The following is a 26,756-nucleotide window of genomic DNA, read 5'->3' as shown; positions in this document are numbered from 1 at the left end:
TGTGGCAATTTCGCGCAAAGGATCATGGGCCGAGAATGTATGTCCCTTGTATTTTGGCAAAAGTAATCGATCGCAGACACTTTCACTCTAACAGTCTTAAGGAGTAGAGTCGGTATTTTTTACGATAGTTTGTCATACTCCACTAACGTAAAGTCTAAAGTCAACTTATGGTGGTAGTACAATTATCTCTATTAACTTAAATTAACCATTGATAGTTTGCATTCTGACCCAAATCGGCTTCCGTAGCCTCAACTAAAAATATTCTCCTTCACGCATGCGCAGTGAGCCCGTGTGAGAAAATGGCAGACGTCTCTTTGGATGAAGTGATACGACAGCGCGGTATTAACCTCAAGGCACCAGCAAAACGGTATTAAAGCTATCAACGCAGAGACTAATATTTACGTATTGAGAATGTAGCCACTAATAACAATATTTCTAAAAGCATAACGTACATTGAGAGCCGGTTATACCTAACGTTAAAGTGTATTCCTTAACGTGAGCTAACGTTAGCTCATTGCAGCGTCAGCTAGCTAGGCTGTGTGTATTAGCTGTAGGCCTTTATGTGTGAAGCCATTCGACGTTGCATTTGGAGAGCTGCGGCTAGATAGTCAACCAGACACACATTTTACAAGCAAACATTTCGATAACGCGTAAGTCCGAAGTGACCAGTCGATTTTTGTTCGTAGCTACACACGTCGGGCTTAGTTAGCTTATAGCTTGCAAGCTAGTATTTATGTTCGTTTATTGTCGCACATATTGAACAGACGTGCTCGCTTTATGCAGTGAACTATGGGGTGACTATTTCAACCCAAGTCCAAATGTATTTATGTTGTTCCTCCACCGCCGTAATGTGAAAAGGCGCCGAAGAAATTATACGCGTATTGTCTGTGTAAATAGAAGGGCCGAGCACGACAGCCATTAACATGTTTTATGTCTCACTGTAAGTCAGTCACAGTTGAAAAAAAGTATTGTATGGTGAATGTGGTCAAACACGCCCGTGTAAAGTGTGAACTTTAAATTGTGAGCTGGACAACTTCCTTTGCTAAACATGAAGAAACGATTTCTTCTTTCAGACCCATGTTCGGACGGGGAGCAGGAGGAGTTGGCAAGAGTTTTGATGCTCGCCAAAAGATTGGGGCCAATGATGTCAGACAGCGGCTTGGAGCAGGTAAAACATTATTGCCAAAGAGTAAAAACCAACTGCTGGGGATTAGTGCTAAACATACACCTCGATCTCCCTCAGGTTTTCAAGTGAAAGATGCCAGAGAGAAGCTGGTTCAGAAGGATGCTCGCTTTAAAATCCGTGGCAGGGGAGGAGCAGGCGGGGTGCAGGATGCTCGGCAGATGATCAACTCACGCAAGCAGGGGCAGAAGCAGTTCGGCCTCCCAGCACAGACCTCGCCAAAGATGGCAGTAGCACACCATCTGCAGAGTCCGACAATCGTGCCACAGATACAGATACAAACCAACAACAATCTTGCCGGTGTGAACAGCAGGCAGTATAACCCTAATATACAAGGACTGAGTGCGAGGGCCAGCGTCACGCCACAGCTGAGCAATAATAAGAGAATGATTGATGCTCGTGATCGACTGAGCCTGAAGAGGAGCATTGGAGGGACACAGACACAGGCAGGTTTTGTACCGCCTCTAAAAATAACCAAGACCATCCAGGTGACGTTAAATAAGTTACTTTGTTCCTAGCAGATCAGTGCATGTGCTGTACATTTGCTCGCTGAAGCCTAAAAGCACATTGACCTGTGTACTGTACTCTAATGTTTGGTTTCTTTTCAAATATATTTTTACAGCAAAATCCAGTAGCAGTAGGAATGTCTGCGGGAATCCGGACGGCCCCACAGGTAAAGCTGCTGTTTTGTGTGTTGACCAAACTATCTTTAAAAGAAAAAAACAATGTTTCCCTTGTTTAAGTTCGTCCAACATAGTAGACTCCCTTTTGTCTCCTGCAGCGTCTCTCTAACGAGCATGATGGCGGCCACAGTAAACAAATGAAGATCACTACAGCTCATAATATGCTGCAATCACGGGTAAGTGCTGCTACACCACAGCTGAAGCAACTTTGTATATATTCATGATCAGCATAGCGACTGAAAGGCATAAGTATTTACCACGTTAAATCCATTTTTCCCCCAGTCTGGTCCAGTGGGCTCCACCTTTTCTATGTCCGCCCCAATCACCAAGGTGGTTAAAAATGATGCCTACACAGCTCCACGCCCTCCCGTCCCCGTGGCACCAACCCGGCCCAACGCCAGCATGGCTGCCACCCGGTCCTCTGCTGCCGCCATGCAGGCGGTCTCCAGGACTCTCCAGCAAAGCGCAGCGGAAACCAGCACAGCAGCTCCTGCTCCCCCACAGGTACGACCTTTTCCTCCCTCTATCAGTAATGTAGCAAAGTGTGCAAACGTTCCCTGCTTTCTCAGCTGGCTCCACCTAATGTTTAAGCTGTGTTTAGCATTTATCCTAGATGTAATGAATCAGTAATTCGGCAAATTTAGGTAGTTGGCAGAAAACAACCAAGTTAGGATTGATTGCTAATTTATAAAGCTAGTTCATTAGAAATTGCCTTGTTGGCTTTTGGATGGTTGAACTAGTTATAGAAAACATTTTAGGATAACCTCCTGGCTGGCTTAACTATGTTTAAAACCATATAGGACCATAACTGTAACTTCAATGATGACGTGTACCAATGAATGAAACTTGGATTAACAACCGGGTTAACCACACCATGATGCTTGCACACTTTTTTTAATGGCTTTCATTCCACATATCTGATCATGTGGTGTTTTTCCTTTTTCAGCCTGCCTTCAGTCCCTTGGAGGGGACAAAAATAACAGTGAACAACCTGCACCCCCGAGTCACCGAGGAGGACATAGTTGTAAGTAACAACTTTTTTGCAATATTTGATATTCAAAGACATTTGCTGAAGTGCCGTGATGACTCATTCGGCTGTGTGTGGACTTGTGCTCCACGCCTATTTGTCCACAGGAACTGTTCTGTGTGTGCGGGGCATTGAAGCGAGCTCGGCTGGCAAAGGTGGGCGTGGCCGAAGTGGTTTTTGTGCGCAAAGAAGACGCCGTTAGCGCTTACAGGAAGTACAACAACCGCTGCCTGGACGGTGAGTGCCAGGAGCAAACATCAACATCAGCTCTGAGTCTGAGGCTCTTTGCTTGTGTTGTGCATGCAGGTCAATGACTACGATGACATTGCTGGTTAGAGCCAATCCTGTGTACGTTTGTTGGGGATCAGAAAAAGATGCTTTTGTCAAACTGATGGATGGACAGGTTAGATGTACTTACCGTAAAACGTGGGCTAAAAAAATCAGCCTTTTATACGCTGCACTAGAATAAAAAGTGAAGTATTAAATCTTAAACAAGTCGCTGCCGCCCGGGTCAAGAGTTGAGGAAATAGATGAGTAAAAGGGATCTGCTTATAACCTGCATTTTACAATAGTTTCGCAGGTTAGTGGAGTTTGGGTGTTTTTTTTGTTTGTTCTCATTGCGTCTTCTTGTCCTCCCACAGGACAACCCATGAAGTGTAACCTTCATATTCAGGGAAACGTCATCACTTCGGATCAGCCCATTCTATTGTAAGTGATTTCATTTCAAGTGAATCTGTTGTTGGCTGTGTGTGTGTGTGTGTGTGTGTGTGTACACTTATGAGCTCTTATTTCACCTGAGACTGACTGACTGAAATGTTTGCAGACCATTTGCTTTTTAAGTAAGAAGTATAATGGAGTCTTTTGATCAGTGTCTGACCTAAAACAACATTTGGGTGTTTGGTAACTGCAGTGTTGCATTGAGCTGCCTCTTGATGAACCACTTAACTCAGATGAGACATTTTCTCATTTTTAGTCCAAGTAATGAATATAGTGTTTCAGAATAATCACTCCGACTGCGTAAAGATACAAAGTGACGGAATTCACTATCTGAAGACAAAGTTTTGCTGCACATCAACATTGAATACACGAAAAATAGGACCTGCAGAAGTTCTGATAGACATGAAACCCTGTATATTGTTTAGTACCTTTTTGTCACTGAGACATCTTTGCCCCCCTGCCCCACTCAGGAGACTCAGCGACACTCCAGGCGCGAGCAGCGGCTCAAAGAAAGATGGTCTGCCCCCCTCCCTGTCTCGCCCCGGGGGTCAGCGGGCCTCCTCTCAGCCCACCCCGGAGGTGGATCCTCAGACCATCCTCAAAGCTTTGTTCAAGTCCACCGCACAGTCCACCTCCACCACGGAGCCCCCCAGCTCTCAGGCCACTGCCTTTCGCATCAAGATATAGCCTGTGTGAATGTCCTTTTCTCTGCAACATAGTGCTACGTTCAGTGTTCACGTACAAACCGCGGTTTTCATCTTGGCAGCAGCGCGGCCCACATTCTCTCACATGAAACAGATTGTACACATTTGATATACACAGCATCTCTCCACGGGATATTTGTGGAAATGCAAAATGTAGGCGGTCTGTTCCTGATGGGGACTAGTGGAAGGAAATGTGATGTGATTTGTTTTAATCCAACATGTTGGCCGACGCCAAATCAAACTGGATGTTTAGAATTTTCTTTTATTTTGATGTCAACTCGGTAACCGCCCATGTGGATAGTTTTTTTTATATTTTAATAATGCAGTGCTTCACCCCCCCCTCCCCCCCTCCCTACCTGCCTGTCCAAATTTGGGCATGGAAAAGATACTTTATAAAAGGAATTGAAAGATACCAATTCATCCATTGTTGAGAGAAACGTTAAGTTTGAGGCTTCGTATCTCCACACAGATGTGTGCCGTTGTATTGCCATGCCTCTTTTTGCATGTTCTCCATTGAGAGAGAGAGCGGAACATAGACCAAACTAAAAGTAGAAGAGATGCCATTCAGTTAATATTATCTGAGACGAGGCAGAGCCATTTGGTTGTCTTTAGCAATTCCTTTCCACAAGTCTACGTACCATCAACCTGAAAGAAGGTCTTCCTAGCAGATGTGGCTGAAAACACTTGGAGTAAATCAGGTATTAACAAACTATAATACCACAATTTTCATTAAACCAGTTTTCAAACCGCCGTACGTTGATATTTAGTTTTATAATCCTTGTGGCGACCAGATTCTTGTGTGCGACTGGATTTACAGTATGTGTAATTCTTCCCTAGTATACATTACACCTGATTTATGTTGAAAGACTGTAAATGACTTTGTTGCTTTCTTGGTATCGGTGAAGAGGCTCGAGGGGTCAGATCTGTGTGTGAAATGTCGCCATTAAATATTTAGCTTTGTAGACGTTGTCTGTCTCTTCTTTCCTGCCTACCATGTGATCATGATGCTGCATCTTTTTTTAACTAGGCAGACAAAGTTCTGGTCTTTCTAAATTTATATTTGAATTTATCATTTATCCGATTATCCATTTATCCAAAGCGAGTTACAATAGTAATTTCACGTCCGGCATAATTACCTATCACTTATTCCTATAACGTCACCTTTGGACATTGAAGACAAATTTAAAACTAAACAGCCAAAACTTTTATCAGTCTTGAATACTGTTCAGAAACATCCGTAGAAATATATATTTTATAATAAAATCCAATTAAAAGGTCTTTGGTAGAATTATTTTGGATTTTACTTGGTGCAGTCTATCTACGTTTATTTAGTATGTATGTTTGTTTAGTAATGTTTTACACTAAAAATAACTTATTTTAAATGGCTGCTGGGAATTTCGTCTCTGGTAATGAAATGAATATTTATATATCATCGCTAAAAACCTCATTTGTTTTTATAAATAAATCCTGTACGTTGTTTGTTGTACTTCCGGTGTGAAAGGTCACATCAAGATGGCGCCGTCCACGAAGAAACATGCTAGTGGCCGCGCTTGTGTTGTTCCTGGAGGATTTACAGGTATTAACTGACTAAATGAAGACCATCCTATTCATATTTATAAAGTACACTCGTCGCACTGAACTTTGCCGTGTGGTTCTGCGGGTCCCGGGTGGCCATTGAACGGGCTGCCGCGGAGGACTCGCTCGCCGATCAAACCGACTGTGTTTTGGGTTAAAGTAACACGTTATGCTTCCACCCTCCGTGTCTCCTCGCAGAGATCTCCCTAAAGTTCACCTCCGACAGCGTTGCTACCCACAAGCTCTACGTGAAAGAGCACAAAGTCCGAGCGCAGACCTCCCACCGACCGATGGACCGGACCTTGTTTCTGCTCAACGTGCCCCCGTACTGCTCGGAGGTACCGCGCCGTCTGCGCTGCGCGATCCGTCCGCGAGGAGAGTCCTCCGCATCGTCGTCATCCTCCCTGTCGTTTTGTGTTTCAGGTTGTTATCAAAGAGCTGTTCTCCCAGTTCGGCAGCGTTCAGTGGGTGGACCTGAGGGACCATCCGGGCTCCTCTCCGGAGTCTGGTCCCAAACTGTCCCGGTTCTTTAAACCGGCCGAGAAACAGGTTGGCATGCGCTGCTGAGCCAAACGCTCCGTGCACTCTGCTCCGGGTGGCTTTCTTTACCTCTTGTGTCTCTGCCGCCTCCCTGCAGGGTTTCAAAGTGGGCTACGTTGTGTTCCAAAACGCCGCCAGTGTATCCGCGGCTAAATCGCACCCGCACGACACGCCTTTGCTGGTGTGCACAGAGCAGCGTACAGTGAAGACGGGAGTACAGAGTGAGTGTGGCTTAACATTTTGTGACTGAATAAGAATTATTAGTATTACAGTGCCAATGAGATCCCCCATCCTTGTTGATCAAATTCAAACATGGAACAAATCAGGGCTTCGGCCTTTTCTTTTCTCCCCCTCCAGAATGGATCGAGCAATACACGCAGTCGTTTTGCGCCCCGGACAAACTGCAGCAAGTAGTCGACTCCTTCATGGAAGACTACGACAAGCGGAAAGCGGAGGTGAGGCCCGCGCAGCTCTTCCCTAGCGTCACGCCGCCTGTCCAGTCAGAGTGGCTTCATTCGTTTTTTTGGTTTGTATTCTTCGTCACAGGAAGCGGACAGGCAGAAAGAGGAGGCCAAGCAGCAGGAAGAGGAAGAAGAGGGCTGGGTGAAAGTCTCAAGGGGACCAAAGGGCACCAAGGCCCGACCCCACAGCGAGGCGGCCAACAAGAGGACTCTAGCGAAAGAGAGCAGGAATAGGAAGAGGAAGGAGCTGATGAACTTCTACACCTGGCAGCACAAGAACATGCAGAAAGACCGTAAGTTCCCCATGAAGGTTTTCCATCTGCAGGCCAGACATGTGTCCTTGGTGTCGAGTGAAGGAGATGGAAGCAGTCAAGCTTTGTTAGACTCTTATGGCTCATACACATTGTCTTTTTTCCAGAAATTGCCGACCTAAGGAAAAAGTTTGAGGAGGATAAGCAGAGAATAGCCCTGCTGAGGGCACAGAGAAAGTTCAGACCGTACTGATGACCTGCTCTGAACTTCTGTCCCTCATTTCACTGCTTTTTGTTTTGAGATTGTGTGTCAATAAACCATTATTCTGACTAAAAGGTATTTGCTAAATCATTGATGTTGGCAGAATAAAGTGTTACATTTTTTTTTTTTAATTAAAGAGAAATGTCCTGGAAGAATTAACAAAACATTAAAGCAGCCACGATGAATGACAACAGCCTTTTTCCCCCCCTTAATCAAAATGACAAACTACAAAAATTCTTTAATGCAGTGAAAAGTTTTATTGAAATCGATCCTCAACTTGTGCCTCAATAACTTGCGGAGCTTCTGGCCTCTGATGCTTCCGGATGCTCGACCACAGAGCAACCATCAGGATCAACACCAGGGCGGCGCCGACGCCAGAGAGAACACACGCAGTCACCTGGAACACTGAGGGGGAAGAAGGACCGCCATTAAATTCAACAGTCACATGCCAACTGCAGTCCCCGTGTGCAGATCAGGACTCACTCGTCTTCTGTTTAACGCATCGGTTGTCCTCCAGTTCGGTGACGTTGTGTCCCAGCAGCAGCGGTCCCAGAGAGACCAGGTTGTACTGAGACGTGGCCCCTCTCCTCCGCCGCTCACCATCAGCCGCTGTGAGAGGAGGAGAGGCAAGAGTTAAAAATCATACCAAGTGGACAAGAAGAAAAAAAAAACTCTTTACTACTCACAAACGATAGCACAAGGCTGGGCACAGTCGGCGGCGTTAGTGCAGATTTCCACCCAACAGTAGAAGTACATCTGAGCGAGGGATTGAGCACATTTGCAAAAGGACACCCTTTTTTGATCTCATTGAAAACATGCAGAGGTAATTGAAAACATTACCTCCTCCCCGCTCGGGTGGCCCGTGTGAGGGTCCAAGAAGGCAAAGGTCTTGACGTCGAACCGCCTGAATTGGGAGTGGCTGTCGATCTTCCCCCCGCTGCTCACAGGGACTGAGCTCCTCATGTTATCCAAAGGGTTGGGGCATCTACCCAGGAGCGGAGAGACACTCGTGAGTTGTTCAGTAGTCTGCGCACGCAAGTTCAACGTCGCCCCAAGTCGCCGCTGTCCTGGTTCTCCACCTTACCCGTCGTGGAGAAGCGTCCACACAGAGTGCCCAGACGCAGGGTAGGCAAAGCAGTCCCGTACACGCAGGGAAAGCGAGGGGTCCGGGGACGGCTGGGCGATGGAGACCTCCACGTAGACAACCTTGCGCAACGGAAAGGTGATTGGAAGCTGCTCCTCGGGAAAGAAGGAGGTGAAGGACGCATCTAGGAGGAACGAGTAAATCACACAGGTGATGGCTAAGGCTTAGTTTGGAGGACTCGGCGCAGTGCAATGAGTGAACCCACACACTTTTACCTTGGGCAATTCTCATTTGCACGACCATAGTTCCCAGCGCAACAGCAGGTGGTGGTTTGGTCACCGGAGAGAAGGGCCGCAAGTCTGCGGCACGCTTTACATGAAGCGCGTTGTATTCACACTGGACCTGGACACTGAAGACCCCACCCTTGATAATGTCATCACCAGTGTACTCTAACATGCAACCAACCGGACCACCGGCTTTATGCTACAAAAAGAACTCACTTAAATGGAGAATGTTTGGTTACTCCTTTGGTCTGCAGCTCCTCCACTTCCAGCTCGAAGATCTTCATGTCTCCTTTCACCTAAAAGCCGGGATTCAGACATGCATGAGCTACTTCCTGGTGACGTGGATATAATTCAGTAGGACAATCAGGGCAATCGCTCATTCTTTCATCGAAGTACTAGATCATCTTGGGTAGGGATCTTCATGACGAGCGGCATTACCGTCATCTTGGCACCACAGTCCATAATGCCGATCTTAAAGACAGCCGTGTCAGTGGTGGTGGCCGCAGGGGAGCAGAGCGGCTGACCCTTGACTGTGAGGCTGCTGGGATCGATGGGCGGGTCCGTGTCCGTGGACTTCACCGAGAACACAAAGTGTCCATCCACAGAGCAGGCTGCAGAGAGTTAACGCGCCAAAAACATGTTACGCTTCAAAACAAGCATGTTCGCCATGTTGTCGTATTTGGAGGAAATGCAGAACCTTCTAGCGCTTCACACGCTCCCCTCACCATCGAGCCTGTAGTAGCAGGTGGATTCCTGGGCGTCGTAACAGCATCCCAGTTTGTCGCAGGCGTCACCAGAGATGCTTCGGGGGCCGCAGTCCAGTCGCAGAGCTCTTTCCGTATCACAATTTCCAGGTAACGCTGGAGAAGAGCCATGTTGTGAGTGTCCCAAAGTGACGCAGTGAGTTGTTCCCACTCAGTCTCAGTATTACACCACCCCTCACTTGGGCCAAAATGTATCATTCAGAAATCCTGACTAGGCGCCAAAAGGAAAATGGGCACAGACAGTGTATAGAGGACATAACAGTGTCAATAGGCCTGCTGTGCTCATCGGCTCTCTCCACTCACGTGTTGGGATGGGGGGAGTCCTCACCCTTTGTCTCTTTATTAGAGGACAGCTGATGTTTACCCTCAGCCAGCGATCCTCTCCCGTCAGCTGGATCTGCAGAGGGACGATCACTTTGCTGCCCTGTGGATCAAAAGGTCGTCACATTGTGCATGTTCAGAAACGACAAACATTATTGTGCTTTTAAATCTGTGCAGAAAAACACAAAAGGGACATAAAATAGGAGGCACATTGCCACCAAAGCCCCTCAGCCCGGCCGAGGACTCACCTTTTAGAGATATTAATTCTTACAGATATTATGGGGAAGATGCTGCAAGCAGAAACACAATGTCCCCGACCCCCCTACCGCATCCCCCTAAATGTCACAGTCTCCCATTTCACCTCAATCCGTGCATAGCAGCTGTCATATCCGCTGAAGAAGGAGAGGTTCTGTTTTTTGTCTCTGGCCAGTCTCACTCCACACGACTCATCAGACTGAAGCACTGGTATCATGGCCCCTGTCCGGTCTAAAAAAACCACAAAGTATAGTATTATCAATAGAATATTGGTAGGTTCTCAATATTGGCATTGGATCTATTTGTGAATTAAACAATTGGATGAGCGCTTGCTGAAACTATTTCCAACCACGTTCGTCACCAGTGGCGGCTGGCCCCACCTGGACTGCCCCTCCTTGAGCCCAGAAAAAAGAGAATATTGAATTATAAAAAATGCAAATATTTGTGTTTTTGAAATATGGAATGTACCCAGTAATATTTTTTAAATAGGATATCTGTGCAAAACATATGCTTTTCATGCACGTCCCTGTCGGTCATGTGCATTTTAGCTGTGCTTGGGGCAATTGCTCGCCGAAGGCGGGTCTAAGAAGCACTTTAGCCAGTTGCTGATGCCTTAAATAGACTCAGCTTGGGGGCAACATTGGTTTTGCCCTCTAACCTTTTCCACCAGCCGCCACTGTTGGTCCCCTCGGGTGGGTTTGGAAACATATAAATTGCAATAGAGGACGCGATCTCACCTTTAACATGTATGTTACTTTTGACCAGCGGGCCGAACACGGCTCTTATCCTTCGATTGAAGCACGAGACTTTGGGCATGGCGGGCTGCGCAGGTGTTGTCTCCACCTGGACTGCTGAGAAGCAGCAGCAGTGCTGAGCCACGAGGGCTACAACGAGAGAAGTCAAAAAACGGTTTGCACAACGAGAAATCATTTCACGGTTTTGCGATCGGAAATAAATCACGTGCTTCATTTGACGCTAGGAAGGCGTCACGTGACTTGTGTTAATTGGAGTTAATTAGTTCGACGCCCGCGTCCTCCTCCACCAACACTTGCAACCTGCGGGCTGCCGGTTAAAAGTTGCGTTGAAAAGAGGGTCAGACTGAGCTGGGAATTGATAGAAAGGTCGTTGTTTGAATAATACATATGATGAGCACATGTGTCCTCGGGGAAGCCGTGAAATGAAATCATTGCGTAACATAAAGGTCTCGTCAACCTCTCCCCCCTCTCCCTGTGGCAAAGCTTGTACCCATAATAGCTGCTAACTGCACAGCTTGAAACCTTTATTCATGACGGCCTGTTGTTGGAAATGAAACCAATTAGTGGCCTTTCAATCTGCTTGTACGGGTGTTCTTGTACTTCATAAAGCACGGCGAAGTCGAACAATTATTAATAATAATAATAATAGTAATAGTAATTAATATACACAATAGACAATAATAATAGTCACTCTTCAACCGGGCACAGAAGCGCGTTGACCGTTGCCGAGTCACGGGTCGTCATGACGTAACGCGCCCGTGACGTCATTGAGGCGTCCCAGTCGGGCTGACGATCACACTTCGGCACGGAAAGCAGGCGACAACAAGCGGTCTCCCAAACATGGCTTTGAACCGGAATCATTCGCAGAACGGTGGCGTTCTGGTCAGCAACGGAGAAAGGCACGTGTATAATATCCAGGCCGGGTTGTTTATCGTGTGGAGCGGCCGGCTGTCGCCTCTCGTTTGGCTTGTTTACCTTCTACTGCCCAGTGCGTAGTCAACACAATGCTATCCGTCAGCTAGCCTCCCGCTAGCTGGCCTGGTTAGCATTCTTAGCTAACGCGTCTGTTCCATTGTTTACGTCGGACTTGGTTTAGGCTCATTCAACTGTCTTGTTTCCTGTTTAACGGTTACGTTATTTTATATTTCTAATATCTGGCTTAATGGCCTCCGGGTATTCGCTTTAGCTAGCTGTACGGCGATGTGGCTAACTCGTAACGGTAGCTAACGTAACCCAAACAGGAAGTAGCGCTAGCTTTCCGCTGAATGTTGACATAACAGTCACCTGATCACGTGTCACACGAGGACTCTAACATAACGGCTTTAACGGGCGACTTCATTTTAACCTGCTGCTTCTTTCCCCAGTGTTCTACGGGAATGTAAGAACGTGGAGCTGTCATTCAGCGATGTCACCGGCAAGACGGAACTGCTCAGGGGGACGAAGAAGGGCACCATTTACCTCACACCATACAGGGTACAACCACAAACGCACAAACTCCAATCAACATTATAATAAATAAAGCCGTCAGTGTTCACATTCCTATCCATCCCGCCCTAATTCTCTCTCTCTCTCCCCTCCCTGATTCTCTGGCTTAGTTGTTGTTTGTGTCAAGTAACACCAAGGACTGCTTGGGTTCAGCCATGTTCCCCTATTACCTGATGAAGGGCTGCAGCATTGAGCAGCCTGTCTTTGCAGCAAACTACATTAAAGGGAGCGTGTCAGCTGAGCCTGATGGTGGGTGGACTCTCTGTCTTTTCTTTGATGATAATCATATTGTAACGTATACAAGATTTAAAGTGCATTTGTTTGGTCGACACAAAGGGCACTATAAAACACACAGGTAAATCTTGTTTTTCGAACTAAATGTAGTTGTTTCTCTCATCAGGTGGCTGGGATGGCCAGGCCCATTTCAAGATGTCCTTCCCCAGTGGAGGAGCCATAGAAGTGGGACAGCATCTCTTCAAACTGGCCACAAATGGTCTGTAGGCTACTTTCCTAAATCACTGTTTTATGGTGCCAAAAGGCCATGTTTGCTCCTCAATAGCATTTAAATCATGAACCACATTGTAGAAAATCTAACAGTAGAGAAGCTATAGATGTACTGAAGGGGAGCCTAAATGGGTCAAAGCAAACCTTCTGGGTTTAAAGCTTTGAGGGAGTTGGGGACAGACAGACACCGACACTTTTTGCCCCCCTGATATAATGGAAGGGGAAGCACTGCTCAAATTATGCTTAGAAAGTCCTGTTTATTTTTCCTTTTCTTGCTGTATTTTAGCTTCTCGCACTACTCCTGCACAAAACGGGGCTGCCTCTTACGGCTACCCTTCTCCTGGGATGATGAATGGGTACGGCCCACCTCAATCGGCTCCTCCTGCATATCCTTACCCATCCCCCCAGCAGAATGGGTTCTACCCGGGCCCTACCCCTGCTGCTGGAAACGTGGGCTACCCCCATCCAACAGCTGCTGCAGGTACAGCATGCAGTACTTTGTAATATGATTATTGTACATGAATTGGTCAAACAGTATGTGTGACTTAATTCCATAATCCTTAAAATAAAAAGCAGGTATACACTCAAAAGATGTGTACATACTCTCCTAGTTTATAGCTTTAGCCTGTACGTGGTGCGCACACATTTTGATATTTAAGTTGTCCTCAAGTAAAAAAAAAAAAGCCCACACAGACTGTAACCTCCTAAGAACTTGCAACTCAATCTCCCTCTTTCTTTGTTCCAGGAATGTACCCATCCGGATTTGACTACATGGCGCCACCTCCCCCCTACCCAGGGCCCCCCCAAAATTGGGCTGCACCTCCCCAGAACTGGACAGCAACACCAACACCACCTCCAGGTCTTTTGATCCCTCTTTCTCTCTCCTTTTTAATTTTTCCTCTCAGTATGTCTGTGTCACTGCACCCGTCAGATTCAATCCATCGCCTCAAAGTGAATCACTTCGTAGCGCGCCACCGAAAAAAGTGGGCCGATGTCTCATCCGCTACACATCAAAATTCCAAAGGATAAACCAACCTCTCCTCCTCCCTGTACATATATTTTTGTTCCTAACACGTTGTGGATTTCGGCGAAAGCAGCCTCACCCTGAGCGCTGTGTACAAATGTTCATTTTGAACGTTGCTTTTCTAAAAGGAGCTTGAGTAGGACGTTTAGCCTTCTGTGCGTCCTCCGGCCGTGCTTGGAGATTTCGTCTCGACAATTCCTGGAGCCGTCAGTTGTTGTGCCCCGTATTACTAATAGCGTGCTCGTTGCATCATTTCCCCCTTGCAGTGTTCGGAGCTCTGGCGTCTGTTTCTAAATATGTTCCCTCTCTGTCTCTGTCACGTCTCGTTTCTGTGAGCAGGTAACTCCAAGGCGGCCGAAGCAGCTGGCAATGCGTATTACAATCCCAGCAATCCACACAATGTCTACATGCCCATGGTAAGCTGCGTCACTTCATCCGCCCCACATTTCAAGTTTTAGTGGAAGTGACAAACCCAATGGCTCGTGTGCCATGTTTAACTTTAATCGTTTGTGCTGTGCAGGAGCGGCCTCCACCATATGCACCTTTTCCAAACTCTCCTGAGAAGAAAAGTAACTGAAGCTCGCCCACCGTCACTTCAACAACACTCCTCCCTCTTCCTCTGTGTCTTCAATGAATTCTAAAGTAGAGTAATGTCGGAGGATACAGTACTTATTCCGTAGTAAGTACAGAAAAGGAAAATGTTACGGAGGGTTCAAAGATGTCCGTGATAATTCGCCACTGAATTAATGATCTTTTGGAGACAGGAATAACATACCCGGCAGTTTCATCTTTTAAATTCTGTTTTTTGCTTATACTTAAGTTCATTTAAGAGGGTGGACAACTTGTAACTCTAGCTAGACTCATCATAATTAATATTCTCAATGATTTATTTCTGTCTAATTCTCTAGCACGTAGGTAAGGACACCTAAACTGTCCTTGTGGAGAGCTGACAGGAGAAGGCACTATGCGGAATGTATTTCTGACCGATTAAATACCAAAACATATTCTGACCATTTCTTGATTGCAGTTCCTGTAGTTCTTAACAATAGCCACTCTTACTATAAAAGGTTCAGTATTTTTGCAGTATTGTTGAAGGTGCCGTGTGTGTGTGTGTTTCCTATACAGCTATACAAGAGGCGAGCAGGTCCGTATTTAAAACAAACAAACAAACAAAAAAATTAAAAAGAGAAGCAGACTGGGTTGAATTGTGTTTAGTGATACAGTATCTGACTGATCTCATACTAGGACGAACAGGAATGGCCAGTTCAGGTTTCCCTGACATGAGGCCAGTGTGACCCTAAACTGCATCACTTACATTACAGTCCAAGTGATTCCATTCATCGTGTGACCCGAATCCGCATCACAACACATTATATAGTCGAGGTTCTTGTAATGAAAAAAGGAGCTGTGCATTGTTTGAAAAAGGGGATCAGGATGATGTATGTGGAATAATTGAACCTCTAGTAACATGGTTAAAGGAGTCACGCTGGGGCTCACCCGGGTGACCCGTGCTCGCATGCTACAGCAGCCTCTAGTATATTCATGTATGCAACGGCGAGCTGAAACCAGAACTCCACCCTCTGATAATTACGTTGGTGTGGGGTTACAGGGCCACGGCATTCTGCTAAGGGCCCTTAGTGTTTGACCTGCTGTTGAAACAAAGCATTCATTCCTGATTAAAGGGGGCCGGGGAATCGCAGCAGTTTACAACTGTTTTGAAGGACTATTTGCACACAGCGGACGTGGATATAGAATCTTTTATTTTGTTCTCGGTTTGCTTGAATTAATAAGATGTCTGTATATTAATATCTCTTTTGCTGTTCCCATTCCTTTTGCTGAATTTTGTCTGTCAAATCTAATAAATTAATCATTTATGGAAATATGATTGGTCTGTTCTTTCATTTTTAATTAATCTAATCCTGGAGTAAATATCTGAGTTCTCGCGGAATTACCTGTTGTATATTTTGGACTAACGTCCCTGACAAAAATAAGACAACTACAATTGTCTCCACTCACTGAAGGTATATATTTATTAAGTGGTGAAACACTATTGAACCTCAACATTTTATTCACTCATCACAGAAACTCTCACAGTACAGACGTCCCATAACAACGTTTCAACAGTCAGAATAAATAAAGTGGCATCGCCATTCACCACAACACAAAATATTCACTGCACACGAACGCTTCATAGATCAACACATAATCCTAAACTCTCTAGCTCCTCCCCAGCTGTCCCCTCGTTAATTCCTAAAGACCAGTTCAACTTTATGGCTCGACTCCTGTTTCTTTCCGGTTCTTTACTCGGGAGGGGAAGGAAGGGCGCGTTTTACTACTGTATATATAATCTTAATAATACATATTTCTGTCACTAAATATTAAACTAGATTAGGATGTACAAAACCCTACTGTTTGTTCTTACAGAGACTTTACCTTTGGGACAAACATTTAATTCTAAAAGGAAGGGAAAAGTCAATGACGTTTTATTTGCACAGACCACATTAAATGATTCACTGAGTTACTCCCGAGGTCGCTTCTTCTTGAGATCTATTTTCCATCGCCGTGGCAACGCGTCCGGATTGAAAGCTCGCAACAATACCTTCGCTTCTTTACACTACATTGCTCTTCAACACCTTCTCGTTGCTCCTTGTTTCTACAAAGGGTTTAAATCAGAAACGACAGCAGGCGCGATAATGATGAACTCTAAAGCTCCCACCGCTGCAACGCCGCAGTCAGTGTGGCTACTGTACGCGCGACAAGCAAGAAGATCTGATGGGTAAAGGCAACATGGGTAATGTCTTTCCATTTTGGGTTTAAATGTCTATCAAGTCACCATATTGCTCTTACCAATCAACCGAGCGCTGTTTGAGCTACAGGATTGTCGTGAAGGGACAAAATTCAGGCTGAACAAAGGGCTCCGCGTGGGATTCGAGGGCTCCTACGGCTCTTCCTGCAGGAACCACACCTCGTTGCGGCGTCCGTAAGGCTTGAGCGGCGGGTCGTAGCTGCAGCAGAAGTACTGCTTGCGCTGGAAGGGGGCCGTCTCACCCAGGGTGCGCGTCAGACGCAAGGCCTCGGCCCGGAACTCGCTCTCTGCGGCGAAGCCTCCAAACTGCCTGCCAACAGAAAAAAAAAGAAGAGCAACTTGGTGGTTTTGTGTTTCACTGCCGTCTCATCGGGCTGGAAGACGGCCCCAATGAGAACAAATGTGTTTACTTGGGTGTCCAAGATTTCAGCAAATTTAGCCACGTTGTGAAAGTCATGCGCAGGCTCCCTCACACATGGGGGGTAACTTAAAGCGCATTGCCCTCAAAGACACCTACAGCGTGTAGACCGTCATGCCGGAGCGCTCCTCGATCTTGACGGCACTGTCGGAGGGGGTCGGGGGCATCATCTGGTAGCCGGAGGGGATGCGGATGGCGACCACCAGGCGGCGGGACAGAACGCCGTCGTTGCGCGGGTACACTGTGATGATGATGGGCGCTGCCGTGCCCATGGCCTCGCCTTCGTGTGAGACAGGTGGGGGGGAGTTTATAAACGGGGAACGCGGATAGGATCTAAAGGTCGCATTTCTGTGTAGCAAACATGATATGATTAAGATAAATAGCAACAGAAGAAATGCTGATCCTGCACAGAGGCCCAGATGTCAGACTGCACTTTTAGTTTAGTTTAGTTTCAGTTTGTCTGCTAAGTCTGACAGCTTCGACTGCAGCAATAGTTTGTACTGCAAAATGAGAATGGAGACATAAGTCAATCCCATCTCTGATGCGGATTAACTCGGTGACCTCAGCAAAGTCGTGTTTTCCCCCATGGGGCCTACCTTGTTCGTTGCTCCCCCCGATGTACATGAGCAGCTTCCTCACCAGCTCCCCTGTGACTTGGTCAAAGGATCGGCCCTCAGACGAGACCACAGCGTATTTGGCCCCATCGTACCGCCGCACCTCAAAGCTCACTCCATCCTGGGGGGGAGGGGGGCATCAGCAGGTCAGTCACAGCTACACATTGTTGCATGCACGAATGCAGACATTTCTTTCACGCACGCACACCCAGGCGGTCGTTCTCTTCCCGGGGGGGGTCGGGTCCACAGGAGAGGTTAAGCTCGGATGTGATTCACCTCTGACACACTGATGTTGACAAACTCCTCCGAAGGACAAAAGCCTTGAACTGGCGGGGCAATAACTCAGTGTGTGTTTGTGTGACGGAACACGCGTGTGTGGGGAACCAACGTGGGGCCGCCAAAAAAAAAATGCAGATGAAACGCATTTACACTGATTTGATTTAGTTTCTTCTTCTGCTCTGCACGGTTCAGTCAGCCTGCAGATAATAATGGGCAAGAGATGTCTTACATAACACACACACACACATCCCCCCGCCCCCAGACACACGGCTCCAACAGATGCAACAGTTTTGCATTAAATATGATTTGAGTGAGGCGAATGTGGAGCACGGCCACTCAGCTGTGCCGCTCAGCTGAGCGATAACTTTAATACGTTTTGACGGAATCTGGCCAAAGCAGAGACTGTGATGCAGGTTTCAAGATCAGCTCCTCATCCCACTAATGTGATTATTGTGCGTTTGTAGCTCCCTGTGTGTTTGTTGGACGTCTTCGGGCATTTGCCCCGTAATACGTTCTCCTTCTAGTCTTTAACGTGGATTCATGGAAAGCTGCTGTCAAATATATAAATCATTGATTTGCAGACGACGTTGGGCTGTTGTTCTTCCTAAGTGGAAGCAGTAAAAAAGACAGTTATGGAAATTCGCCCCGGGGCTTTGTTTCCAGTGCATACGCTCATTTAAATGTTTTCCCATTTCTGTGCTTGTACACATGTTAGCTTTTACAAATCGTACTCATCTTCACTCTGATGCTGTGGCAGTATTCCTTTCCGGGCTCATACAAGATGGCACTATGTAATCGGGGAGCTCTTACTTGTGACAGGTTCCCCCGGCTCCTGCATCGTTAGCACGGGGGTTACTGCACCGTTATTAACATTGTGTACGGATGACATACCCAGACAGAAGAGCCTGACTTCAGCTAAGCAGTGCAATTAATGTGTTGCTGCTGTGTATGTGTGTGAGATTGGGTGTGTTTAGCTGCTGCCTTCTGCCATCTTCTACAGTAATAATGACTCCGTGCCGGAGGAGCGCGCACCAAAGCCATTATCAACACTGTGACGGTTAAATGGCCATTTCATGCTCTGCTTAAATAATCTACATTCGTTAGCGAGCTCCTTACTGAACTCCCCCTATACGTCGACGTCTTCCTGCCGTGCATGTGTGCGTGTGCGTGGGCCCCTCCAACTGGTCTGTATTCTGTGTCTGTTTTAATTAAGAGTGTAGGCTGTCAGAGGCAGGCGGCTGCCGCACGGATCAGGTGGAAAGCTCTGATTTCGATTCCGGCTGCTCAGGCAAGTCAGTCAGATCCAGAGATTTGATGAGACTTGAGCTAAAGGCTGTTAAATGAACGCCGAGAAGACGCGCAGACACGCCAGTGACCTTTGGCATCCGGCTGCATGTGGATCAGAGATAGAAATGATAGATCATTCATTATAATCACCTTTGTCTCTCCTTGAAATCATTGAAACTCAGTTTTCTGTAGAAAAAAATAATTATTTGGTTGTGGTCGTTGTCAGAACAGCTCAGACTTCCAGCATGAGTGTGTGTGTGTGTGTGTGTGTGTGTGTGTGTGTGTCACTTTGGGTCACTTGATTCCCTGCCTGTCAAGAAGTCCTCTTTGTCTCGGCCTGTGTGTGTCCCCCAGTCAAACAGGAGCTGCTATTCAAAGCTGATTTCCAACCCTGTCCCAACCATGACATTACACGGCTACATGCACATGTACATGTACATGCACACGCACACATACATGCACAGAAGAGCAGTGCAGCTCATCAAACAGGACACAGGAGAAGGACCTGGAAATGGCTCCTAGGCACAGCCTCAGTTGAATGTTAGTTTTTATGACCATTATCATATTACAATAACATAACAGGGAGGTGGGGCGCGGGGGGCGTGCCCTTCCTCCTCGATGACGTCAGCCGTGGATGGTCCCTGTATCGGCGCACACTGTCGGTCCTTATTCGTGCTCACGGGTTTACCGCAATCACTTCTGACCTGCGCGCTCCGCCAGGGGCAGGTATGGGGGCAGGGGGCAGTGAGCGTGACCCCCTGAGGTCTCACGCGCCCGCTACGTAATGCCACGACGGGGTGGATGAACAAAAAAAAACACACGTTTCTCCTCACGTTATCTTAAGGTTGCACAAAACCCGCCCGCTACCCGCGTGCGTTCATGGCTGCAGGCTGCTGACGGGCTGCGGACCTCCGGCTGCCCCCCCCCCCCCCTTCCCCCTCGCCCACCTGCGGCCCAGCTGGGCCTCTTCAAAGGTCACAAGCAGTTCACCGCGCGGGCAGTCAGTCAAGGTTACGGAGGTCGCGACGACGAGAAGAACTCCGCTAACCTCCATCCCCGTGTTTCTAAGTGCGCATCACTGTTTGCGGAGAGCGCAGAATCTCCGCAGCGAGGCTTTTCTTCAGGTGTGTCGGGGGGGAGGAGGGGTGTGTGTGTGTGTGTGGGGGGGGGTTTGCGACAGGTGTCCGCGCGCTGCTTAACTTACCTTCGTCTCGCTGCTGAGCAGTTTGTATTCCGTCTCCTCGGTGTTTCCGAACAGCGAGTTCTTGAGCATGCCGAACATCTCCTCTCCTCTCGCCGCTCCTTCGATCCTTTTCTGCGTCCTTCGTCTTAGTCCTGTTTTTTTTTTTTTTTCTTCTTTTGCAAGGCAACTTTCTCCCTGCAGCCCCCCCCCCCGCTGCCCCTTCTTGTGTGCTCGACTCCCCAAAACAAAACAAATAATACAGCGTCCCACCCAAACGCCCTGTATAAATAAGAGAAAGTAACAGAATCCAGATGCTCGGATTGTCCTCCGGAGGAGGGAGCGCGCGCCTCGTTCCTCCACGGACTTCTCAACAGATGTCGTCTCCCTCTCGGAGGCGCAAGTCGATGATGCTGCTGACTCCTCAAACCAACCAGCCTTCACCGTGGCGGGCGGGGTTTCTCCACCCTCCTCCGCCTTCGGTTCTTCCCTCTCTCTCTCTCTCTCTACAACCAGCCCGACGCTTACTTACATCACCAGCTGCTGCATCATAATGCATCCTCACATCCTCACCTCCTCCACACATCACCTCCTCCTATAATTAGAATAACCTCCAGTGGCACTCTCGTTGTGTTTGTGAGGGCTGGCTGAGACAGCGGGGAGGCGAGGGGCACATTTACAGCCAGCTTTTTGTGTGATACAAATGTTGACTCAAGCTGTTAAGTTTGTCAGGACGCATGGACTTTGTTTCCAGGGCGTGTGCGTGTGCAAGCAGGGCTTGGGTCTTACTCCCTGCGTCGCTTGCTTTAGGGTCAGTCTATTTAAATTCAGACTGAAGGCAACGTTAGTCACCACTGGAGAGAACGAGGTAACGGAAGGGAAGATTTAATGAAGTAAAATAATAACAGTGGGGGAGGACCGCTGTATGAGGGAGATGTGGACAAGAGGGAAAAGGTAATGGAGGAGGCTTTAATACTGTGATGAAAATGCATATTTTGGTCTATTTCTTTGGAAAATATGGGTAGAAACCAACTGCCAGAAAGGCCGTTAATCCTTCAGAGGACAAAACAAGAAAACAACTTTGCGGTTTGCTGTGAAAAAAAAGACGTGCATTCCCCAGGCCAAACACAGTATTACATTCAAACAGACAATATATGTCTCATACTCTCAATTAGTTCTGCTTATGAACATCTGGTTGGTTAGTCCTGTGCACATAAGTTATAGTTGAATCGATATGCGGGCAGGGTATTAGTTAATGGGTTAAAAAGGGCAAATAAGTTCTTAAAAAGTGTACGCAACGGTGACCAATGTGAATCACAATAAAAACTTGCTTAGAATCTATTTGAATGGTTGCTTTTGCCTTTTTACTGTTGGTAAAATGCATGAACAAAAACAAACGCAGGTGTGGACAAGCAGTAGATTTACAGCTAAACAAGAGATTTATTGCAATCATAGTATACATTTTCACAGTTGCTTCAAATACCATCCCATCGGATTATCCTCGTATTGAACACTGGTAGACAAACACAACAAGATTAAGTCGAGGTTCCCTCCAATGGGCCAGACTACAGTCAAACATGCGTCGCTTGTCATGAGAGGAACTGTGTGAGACGAGACCAATCGGCCACAGAGGGACAGTGTCAGGTGTTTCTTCCAAAGTGGCGCTCTCTCTCCGGTGTCCTCACTTCTCCCAGCCTTTACCTCCTGGCTGAGTGGGCAACCTGAGGCCCACCATGGCAGCCGCTGACTTGGTGCTGTGCTCCCCTTTGCTGTGGTACAGCTCGTGCAGGGCCATGTGGGTCCGGGTGGATGCCAGCAAACACAGGTATGTGTGCGAGTCGTGGTTTGACTCATGCTGGGCTCGGCAGTACCTTTCTCCTGTTACCTTAGGGGGGGGGGGCAAAGAAAGAAAATATGAGTAAAAAACTAACGCAGATGCAACACTTGACGACGTGCATGTTTCTTCACTTCAGATAAAAGTCTTCAAGTCTAGCTGGTGGCCAACAGGGAGCTCGCAGTGACTCCAGCCACAACCACAAGAGCAGCAAGCGTGGATGCGGTTCCTATAGCGTTCCCCGTATGCATTACAGCGCCGCGGGGTCTTTCCAGAGCCGGGACAGATACACCCTGACAAGCAAGAGTTGCTCCAAGCCATTTTGCTTCAGTGCCTGCTCATGCATTAGATGAGCCTCGTGAGCCATGCTCTCCTGAGCATGAATAATGCAAGCTGTAAGCCTATATGTTGAAGCAGCTATACTGGGTGCACAGAGAGTGGTTGGAAGGATTTAAAGAAACCCAGTTCTGCTTAGGGCTTCTTTTGACAGCTGTGAGGATGAATGTGGTCATTCAAAATGACTTCTGAACAATCCTGCAAACTCCATAGGGCTTTAAACGTCGCTGCAAGTGTCTATATGATCCTGCGGATACAGTACAACTTCCCTTGATTACCCAAAATCTATTGAAGCCGCCTTAATGATTTAACGCCATATTATAGTGCGTGGTCCCGTACATTTTAATCAGTTTTTGTTCACATTGACACCTCTAAATAACAGAAATGTACACATAATGAACAAATATACCCAGGACAGCAGGCCGCACTCTGCAATGCGTAGGAACTTAATAAAGTTAACGTTAGTGAAACAATTACCAGACATTTTATCACCTGCGTATGTTGTTAGCTGCGAGCTATGCTAACTCTCATTAGCTGCTAATGTTAGCATGCCCTTCTACTTCCAATTCACCCTGGGCTGAACTTTTGCTTCTATGACTACAGAGTAAGCAAAAACACTCTGTGGTGTCATGTTGGGGGTTCACGCTATGCCCATGCGGGTGAACGTTACATTTCCACTAAACTAGCAAAACAGTAACGTTCTCCTTTTAGAGCCATACGGTTAGCTGACGCTATCCCTGCACTTCCAACCAGTTTGTTATGCTCGTTAGCTCACTCGGCTAACGTTAGCTGAAACGATTTTTTTTCTTCGGAAAATCACCTTATTCTTCCGAAACTGTTCCATTATATAGTTGTAAGCCAGTGACCGTTTATAATCTGGACCTTGGATGGCACGTAGTTCTTTCAGTATTCCTCGGCAGACTCGTAGAGGGGATGACAGCGCTGCCATCTCTGCACGGTGTTGTGGTCGTGCGGCTTGTGCGGCCAGGGACGCTCAATCGATCACCGCACGGTCGATCGAGGTACCACGCGCCGGCCACAAGATGGCGATGTGTCCCACTGACGCTTTGGCGACACGTGCTTTTTCCACGGCAAATATTCCCTACTTTGGACAGTAAGTAGGAAACATCCAGTAACCTGCATTTAATTGAAAGTCAACACACATAATTTGTGTAAAAACACGTGTTGCGTAACGGAATCTTCAGCTGTTCGGGCCTGTATTCCTCGTCCGGTGTTCACCAAACTAATTCCACCTCCCTTGTCACCTCCTCCACCACCTCTGTGTCGTAATCCCGCTTCAGGAGCCCACGGTAAGAGCATGTTAACAGAATGTTCCAGCACCTTTACAGCAGTTCTAGATACATATAGTGACAGAGTATTGGGTTTTCAAATGTCAGAGCAAAGGTCAAGCCAAATCTGCTGAATGCTTCAAGGCGCCACATAGCAGACTGCTTTGGGAGGTGCATCCAAGACTGGCTAAGAGGGGGGAGAGATGCACTTTGTCCTCTTGTCACATCCGAGGACAAATGGACTCCTCTTTCAACTTCATCTAAGGTAATGTGTTTAGGTTTTGATGCATGATGGTGAACAGAGCCGGCCTGAAAAGCTGCGGCTTACTCGGCCTCACACACGCCGCCGTGTCGCTGGGAGTACGTTTGGGCTTGAGTTTGATTTTGAGTCAAGCGATTACTGTCTGATAAACGAGTCAGCTGAGGAGACGGAGGGGACCGTGGAGGCTTGTGATCATATCTCTTTTCTCTCTGTCTCCCTCTGCCTCTTTACTATAAATAACAATAAAGGGAATACATTGAAAATGAAAGTGCAATTGACCTCACTCTCTTTTTGAGTATGAGCCATCTATCAAGCCAAAGGCGCACGATGGAGTCGAATGTAATGTTTTTTTTTTTATAATTCAGTGATCGCGTTCCTGGCTGCATAAACAAGGTCAAAACATTTAGACAGAGGCCTAACTAAAGGTTAGATCCACTCCGCTTACCTCCTTCGGGAGGTAAAGAGTGGTGCTTTTGACCACCTCTCTCCTTGTGCTGCTGGCTTTGATTTGGACACTTGAGAGCAGTCATCTGTCACCATAGCAACACTGAGTTTAGCTGAGGGCGAAATGCAGAGAAAAAGGGCCACTCTGCTTTTCACAACTCCACGTACTTCAAACCAAAATTCCCTTTTTTGTACTTTTTCCGGTTTGTAAGGCGCTCGGAGGGAGAGCGCACAGGGTCAAAAGGTGACGGCGCTTCGTGCCACAAAGACGATCAAAACACCTCATTCAGAGAGCGAAACGCAGCTCAGCTTCCGCATCGGACCGGTCGTGCAGCCGGCGGGACTCCGCAGCGGCAACTTTGCCCTCAGAGACGACGTCGCAACTCGAATGCAGGTCACAGGTCATCAGACCGGTTAGTCCAACGCCACGGCACGTTCCCAGTGTTTCCAGTTCTTTCCCGCTCATGTATTGATGGCCGACTCTAGGGGGAGCCAGTCTCTTATCAGTTTAACACACCGGTTTGGTTCCTCGACATTTGTTGGAAGAGGCACCCCTCTCTCCTTCCTCCTCCTCCTCATCTCTCTCTCTCTCACACTCTTTCAATGAATACTAATGCAGTGAGTGGGCCCACCTCCCTTCCTCCCATCTTTTTCGCAGGGATGGGCGGGAGAGGGGCGGCGTAGCAATATTCCAGCTCAGTATCCTTCCTCATGATGCGGGCAGCGCTTGACTAGCAGCGGCCGCTGATGCTTTTTTTTTTTCTTCCTCTCCCACTGAGCAATATTGGCGATACTGTGTGTGTGTGTGTGTTGCTGCCGCAACAATGTCCAACCTGTGCGAGTGGCACGTGACATCAGACCAGAGTTGAGGGAGGAGGAAAAGGACATCTGTGCCTGCTTTTTTTTTTTTTTTGTCATCTGGATGGGAAGTGTTTTTTGGGAGGCGAGACAGAAGAAAGCAGAAGGAAGCCAGGGAAGGGGAACAACTGGCAACAGCCAATCCCCCCTTCCACATTTAGACTGGAGACAACGGAGGCCACTGGAGTATTTGCTTTTATCTTTCGTTTTTTGTTCTTTTTTTTCCTCATCGCGCTGCTGGGAGGTGCTTTACCCTTTCATTTGCTTGCTCTCTCGGTCCTCTGTCTTCTCATCTATTTCGCCATTTACCTGGTCAACAATTTCTGCCATTTATGAGCCAGACAAGGAAGGAGAGAGAGAGAGAGGCAGAGAGACAGAGAAAGAGAAAAAGAGGAGGGGGATTTGTTTATTTTTTTGCCCCCTAAATTCTCTTTTTTTTGTTTCTTCCATTCATTCTGCCGCCCCTCGCCATTGCCGTCCCTGGCAGCCCTTTCTATCCCCGCTCCCTCCTCCCTTCACCGCCTCCCTCCTCCCCCCCGAGCCCTCTCCGCCTTCCCCCCCCAATCACCACTCTGCTCACTGTCCACCAGTAACTTTGACTACTTTTTTGAGTCCACCGGTGTTTTAATTTCCTTGCTTTAAAAAAGCCCGCCCAACCCCCCTCTTCACAGAGACATTTTAATTGGCTTGCATGTGTTTTCTATTTATGCCATTTTCACTTTTGTACCTTTTCATATTTCCTTTTTCCCCCTTCTCTTTTTTCCTCCTACCGTCCTATGCATCTTTTTTGGGCGATTCTTAATTCGAACCATAGGTAGGTCTCTTTAGTGTTTAGTGTCTGTCTCAAAGTCTTTGTTCCTTGTCTGTGTATGCAAGGTGTTTTTTGTGGGGCGCACATATATTAGTTACAGACACACACACACACACACACACACACAAATACACACAAATACACTGGCCCGTAACCGTGCTGTGGTATAACCACGCTCCCTTCCCATCCGGCGCTCAGCTGGTTCCTCATGCCGTGTCATCCTCACGTCACTCTGCCCTTTCATACTGTCGCGTCAGTGTTTTCTGACTGATCTCCTCAGACCAAGACCACGGCGTCTCCAGCCCTCATCTCTATGTTGCACAAAAATCCGTTTTTCCATTAAAGCCTCTGAAATGTCCCCGCCCCCCCCCCCCCCCCCCCCCCTCCCTCCCTTTTGTCTCACACCGTTGCCGTCACACACGTTGAGTGACGTCCGAATTCCTCATTTGGAAAGTGAGT

At 47.4% G+C, this 26,756-nt stretch overlaps 7 protein-coding genes across 10 annotated transcripts in view; 4 read left to right on the top strand and 3 right to left on the bottom strand.

Moving 5' to 3' along the window:
* The first annotated feature begins 189 nt into the window (after window positions 1–189).
* On the top strand, window positions 190–5,276 carry poldip3 (polymerase (DNA-directed), delta interacting protein 3). Its single transcript, XM_040191111.2, has 10 exons — window positions 190–367; window positions 1,074–1,168; window positions 1,244–1,671; window positions 1,806–1,856; window positions 1,965–2,042; window positions 2,149–2,370; window positions 2,813–2,890; window positions 3,001–3,130; window positions 3,535–3,601; window positions 4,081–5,276. Exons 1-10 carry the CDS (start codon window positions 300–302, stop codon window positions 4,295–4,297), a joined length of 1,434 nt encoding a protein of 477 aa, XP_040047045.2. The 5' UTR covers window positions 190–299; the 3' UTR covers window positions 4,298–5,276.
* Window positions 5,277–5,773: 497 nt separating this feature from the next.
* rrp7a (ribosomal RNA processing 7 homolog A) lies at window positions 5,774–7,477 on the top strand. The gene is made up of 7 exons (XM_040191113.2): window positions 5,774–5,890; window positions 6,088–6,227; window positions 6,313–6,438; window positions 6,527–6,650; window positions 6,787–6,884; window positions 6,976–7,183; window positions 7,309–7,477. The coding sequence occupies exons 1-7, from the start codon at window positions 5,827–5,829 to the stop codon at window positions 7,392–7,394; spliced, it is 846 nt and encodes a 281-aa protein (XP_040047047.1). The 5' UTR covers window positions 5,774–5,826; the 3' UTR covers window positions 7,395–7,477.
* A 163-nt stretch (window positions 7,478–7,640) lies between these two features.
* Window positions 7,641–12,152, bottom strand: LOC120827918 (zona pellucida sperm-binding protein 4). 2 transcript variants are annotated; one of them, XM_040191110.2, is made up of 13 exons: window positions 11,842–12,152; window positions 10,849–10,995; window positions 10,218–10,342; window positions 9,839–9,959; window positions 9,497–9,631; window positions 9,210–9,382; window positions 8,988–9,067; window positions 8,763–8,896; window positions 8,488–8,671; window positions 8,244–8,388; window positions 8,090–8,159; window positions 7,887–8,012; window positions 7,641–7,808 (listed from the first exon to the last, which is right to left on the bottom strand). In XM_040191110.2, the coding sequence occupies exons 2-13, from the start codon at window positions 10,925–10,927 to the stop codon at window positions 7,660–7,662; spliced, it is 1,521 nt and encodes a 506-aa protein (XP_040047044.2). In that variant the 5' UTR covers window positions 10,928–10,995; window positions 11,842–12,152; the 3' UTR covers window positions 7,641–7,659. The 2 variants fall into 2 exon arrangements, with proteins under 2 accessions (XP_040047044.2, XP_040047043.2); XM_040191109.2 differs by having other exon boundaries at window positions 10,849–12,129.
* wbp2nl (WBP2 N-terminal like) lies at window positions 11,625–15,759 on the top strand. The gene is made up of 8 exons (XM_040191114.2): window positions 11,625–11,765; window positions 12,231–12,339; window positions 12,462–12,600; window positions 12,752–12,844; window positions 13,142–13,336; window positions 13,601–13,714; window positions 14,219–14,295; window positions 14,400–15,759. The coding sequence occupies exons 1-8, from the start codon at window positions 11,707–11,709 to the stop codon at window positions 14,454–14,456; spliced, it is 843 nt and encodes a 280-aa protein (XP_040047048.1). The 5' UTR covers window positions 11,625–11,706; the 3' UTR covers window positions 14,457–15,759.
* A 127-nt stretch (window positions 15,760–15,886) lies between these two features.
* Window positions 15,887–21,159, bottom strand: LOC120827923 (heme-binding protein 1-like). The gene is made up of 4 exons (XM_078084619.1): window positions 20,488–21,159; window positions 17,700–17,838; window positions 17,203–17,383; window positions 15,887–16,995 (listed from the first exon to the last, which is right to left on the bottom strand). Exons 1-4 carry the CDS (start codon window positions 20,563–20,565, stop codon window positions 16,818–16,820), a joined length of 576 nt encoding a protein of 191 aa, XP_077940745.1. The 5' UTR covers window positions 20,566–21,159; the 3' UTR covers window positions 15,887–16,817.
* A 720-nt stretch (window positions 21,160–21,879) lies between these two features.
* Window positions 21,880–23,655, bottom strand: fmc1 (formation of mitochondrial complex V assembly factor 1). Its single transcript, XM_040191115.2, has 2 exons — window positions 23,454–23,655; window positions 21,880–22,348 (listed from the first exon to the last, which is right to left on the bottom strand). The coding sequence occupies exons 1-2, from the start codon at window positions 23,580–23,582 to the stop codon at window positions 22,145–22,147; spliced, it is 333 nt and encodes a 110-aa protein (XP_040047049.1). The 5' UTR covers window positions 23,583–23,655; the 3' UTR covers window positions 21,880–22,144.
* Window positions 23,656–23,945: 290 nt separating this feature from the next.
* The window catches only part of grin2ba (glutamate receptor, ionotropic, N-methyl D-aspartate 2B, genome duplicate a), an 82,015-nt gene continuing 79,204 nt past the window's right edge, over window positions 23,946–26,756 (top strand). The window contains exon 1 of one of the 3 annotated variants that reach the window (XM_078084618.1): window positions 23,946–24,187. The gene's annotated coding sequence lies outside the window, so the exon portion shown is untranslated. Of the gene's footprint in view, window positions 24,188–25,266; window positions 26,301–26,756 lie in introns of those variants that run through there. The other 2 variants (XM_040191107.2, XM_040191106.2) reach the window with 2 other exon arrangements.

This window comes from Gasterosteus aculeatus, chromosome 11 (genome assembly GCF_964276395.1).
Source record: "Gasterosteus aculeatus chromosome 11, fGasAcu3.hap1.1, whole genome shotgun sequence".
NCBI classification, from domain to species: Eukaryota; Metazoa; Chordata; class Actinopteri; order Perciformes; family Gasterosteidae; genus Gasterosteus; species Gasterosteus aculeatus.
Note: the sequence above shows the minus strand (reverse complement) of the source record. Positions and strands in the feature narration are given on the sequence as shown.